Source organism: Monoraphidium neglectum (genome assembly GCF_000611645.1).
Source record: "Monoraphidium neglectum strain SAG 48.87 unplaced genomic scaffold scaffold04332, whole genome shotgun sequence".
NCBI lineage: Eukaryota > Viridiplantae > Chlorophyta > Chlorophyceae > Sphaeropleales > Selenastraceae > Monoraphidium > Monoraphidium neglectum.
Window position 1 is genome coordinate 1 of NW_014009297.1, and position 2,368 is coordinate 2,368.

A 2,368-nucleotide genomic window follows, 5' to 3' on the forward strand; every position below is an offset into this window, starting at 1 on the left:
GCATGCAGCTGCTCCAGTACGGCCTGCGATGCCGGCCGCACCATGCCGCGCGCCGCCGCGGACCGCGCAGCGCCCGCAATCGCCAGCGCCTGCGCCGCCGCCGCGCCGCCGCCCCCGCCGCCCTGCTGCTGCTCCGGCGCCGCGGCCGCCGTCGGCGTGCCGCCGCTGCCACCGCCGCCGCCGGGCAGCGGGCCACGGCCTGAGAGCTCGGCACGGTTCATCGCGCGCAGCGCGGCGGCTGCGTGGCGGACGTCGTAAAACTCGATGAACTTCTGATTGCCGCGCGCCGCGGCCTCCCGGATTTCCTTTACCTCCCCAAACCTATTGAATATCCAGGCCAGCTGCTCGTTGGTGGTGTCTGGGTCGAGGTTGTAGACCACGATCACCCCCTGGTTCAGCTGCCCGCCCACCGCCGCGGCCGCGGACTGCGGTGTACTGCCGCCGCCGCCGCCCTCCGCCGCCGCCCCGCCGCTGACGCGGGGCACGCCCGCGCCAGGCTTCGGCGCGGCGAAAGATATCTCGAGCGCCCGCCCGCCCAGCGGCGTGCCCTGCAGCAGCTGTGCGGCGCGCACCGCGGCGCGCAGGTCGTAGTAGCTGACTAGGACGAAACCCCGGTGCCTGCAAGCAGTGTACAGCGACCGCAGCTCCCCGTGCGCCGCAAACAGCTGCTGCAGCTCCTCGTCCGAAACCTCCGGAGGAAGGTTTCGCGCGAACAGCGTCCGCGACGGCGCGTCGGCGGGCGCGAGCGCCTCGTGCGGCGGCGGCGGGTCGGCGGGGGCCGAACCTGCGTCGTGGCCGATCTCCAGGCCGCCGGTGCTGCTGAACAGATCCTCCTCACTGATGGACGCGACGCTCCCGACGCGCCCGCGCAGCGGCCGCCCCGCCGCCGCCGCGTCGCGCCACTGCTGCTGCGCCGGCGCCGCCGCCGCGAGCAGCTGCTGGTGCGAGAGCTGCGCGCCCGGGTAGCTGCCCAGGGGTGCGGGGTCGGACGCGCTCGGCGGCGATGCGAGGTCGGGCGCTGCAAAGCGCCCCAGGGAGGACGCCTGGTCGCCCCCCGCCGCGGAGCCTGGCGTGCCGCCCTCAGCCACGCCTGCGTGTCATGGGAAGGGTCACAGCCGCATGCGCATGCGCGCGCGCGTCAGCGCCATGCGGCCGGGCTTTCCAGCGCTTTCGCGACCTTTGATCGCCTGCCTGGCCGCGGCCGGTTGTCATGGGCGCGCCCGCAGTCACGCGCGCCCTCGAAACGCCATCGCTGGACAGGTGCAGCTGGCTGCCGCGAGGCTGCTGCAGGGCAGCGCGCACCTAGAGGCAGTCCGAGGCCGGTGAGATGGCCTTGCGCCGCGGCAGCCGCTGCCGCATCCCCGAGCGGTCGCCCGTCCAGTAGCGACGCCAGGGAGCCGGCAGACGGATTGTGGGGCAGCCCCTGCTGCCCTCCCTGCGCAGGGGAGCGAACATGGGAGGGGGGCGGCGGGAGGGGGGCAAGCGCGAGGCGCGCTGGGCTTGGCGCGAGACCCCTCGACCCCGCCTGCCGTTCCGGCGCTCGCGCTTGGGGACGCGGGCGCATGCGCGCCACGACCGAGGTGCCGGCATGGCGCACGCGCGGCCATAGCGTTGCAAGGCATGCCGTTCAAGGCAAGGCCACATGCCGTTGGTGCGTGGGGGAGGCACCGTCCCGGGCAAGGCCGGCGCACCTGTAAACCGTAGCCACCCGCCTCCAGGCCGAACGCCGGGCCGCCAAAGAGGCCTGGAGGCGGCCACCCCGGCACCCCTCCAGGGTCTTGCATTCACTGCCTCGCGTCCTTGGCCTTGAGCCTGCAGCACGAGATTGCAGCGCCTAACTCGTTGGATCAGCGCTGGAGGCCCTGCAGGCCTCGCAGCGTGCAGCAATAAAATCAAACGTTGCTAAATTATCACCTGAGACGGTGATACGGCGATTTCTGCTTCAAACAAGGCGCTGCGATCAAGGCGATGCAGGCGCTGCTGCCGTGCTGTCCGAGCCAAAAGAGTCGGTGTGTTCTCTGAAGGCGTTTCATGCCATGATTGGCGCACGCACCGCCTGTGCAAGCTGCACTTGCTCACCTCTAGCAATCGAGATGCCTCGTCCGCGCCCTACGCGTGTCCTGCTGTCTCACGTGACGCGACGAAGAAATATACGCGCCTCAAGTTTTGCGTTCGGGCTCTTGAGTGCACGCACTGGTTTCGTCAATGCTTTTTGCCTTCGCAGGCTCTTCCGTGGTCCTCGCTGAAGCTACGAAACAAAAGTCATTGTCAATACCTTGGCGTGGTTAGAACCCCGGTTTCTCCGCTGGCTGAGTAATCGGTTTGCGAGAACAGGAACAACGACATGATCGACGTGGATGGCCCGCGT

General features: G+C 70.1%; 1 protein-coding gene across 1 annotated transcript; it reads right to left on the reverse strand.

The window, feature by feature from the left end:
• Window positions 1-20: 20 nt before the first annotated feature.
• MNEG_14219 (RNA-binding protein, putative) lies at window positions 21-1,784 on the reverse strand (the record flags this gene model as incomplete). The annotated part of the gene is made up of 3 exons (XM_014037309.1): window positions 21-1,090; window positions 1,303-1,435; window positions 1,692-1,784. Coding segments are annotated over 3 exons (1,296 nt in total), but the record flags the coding sequence as incomplete, so codon positions are not given.
• Window positions 1,785-2,368: the final 584 nt, after the last annotated feature.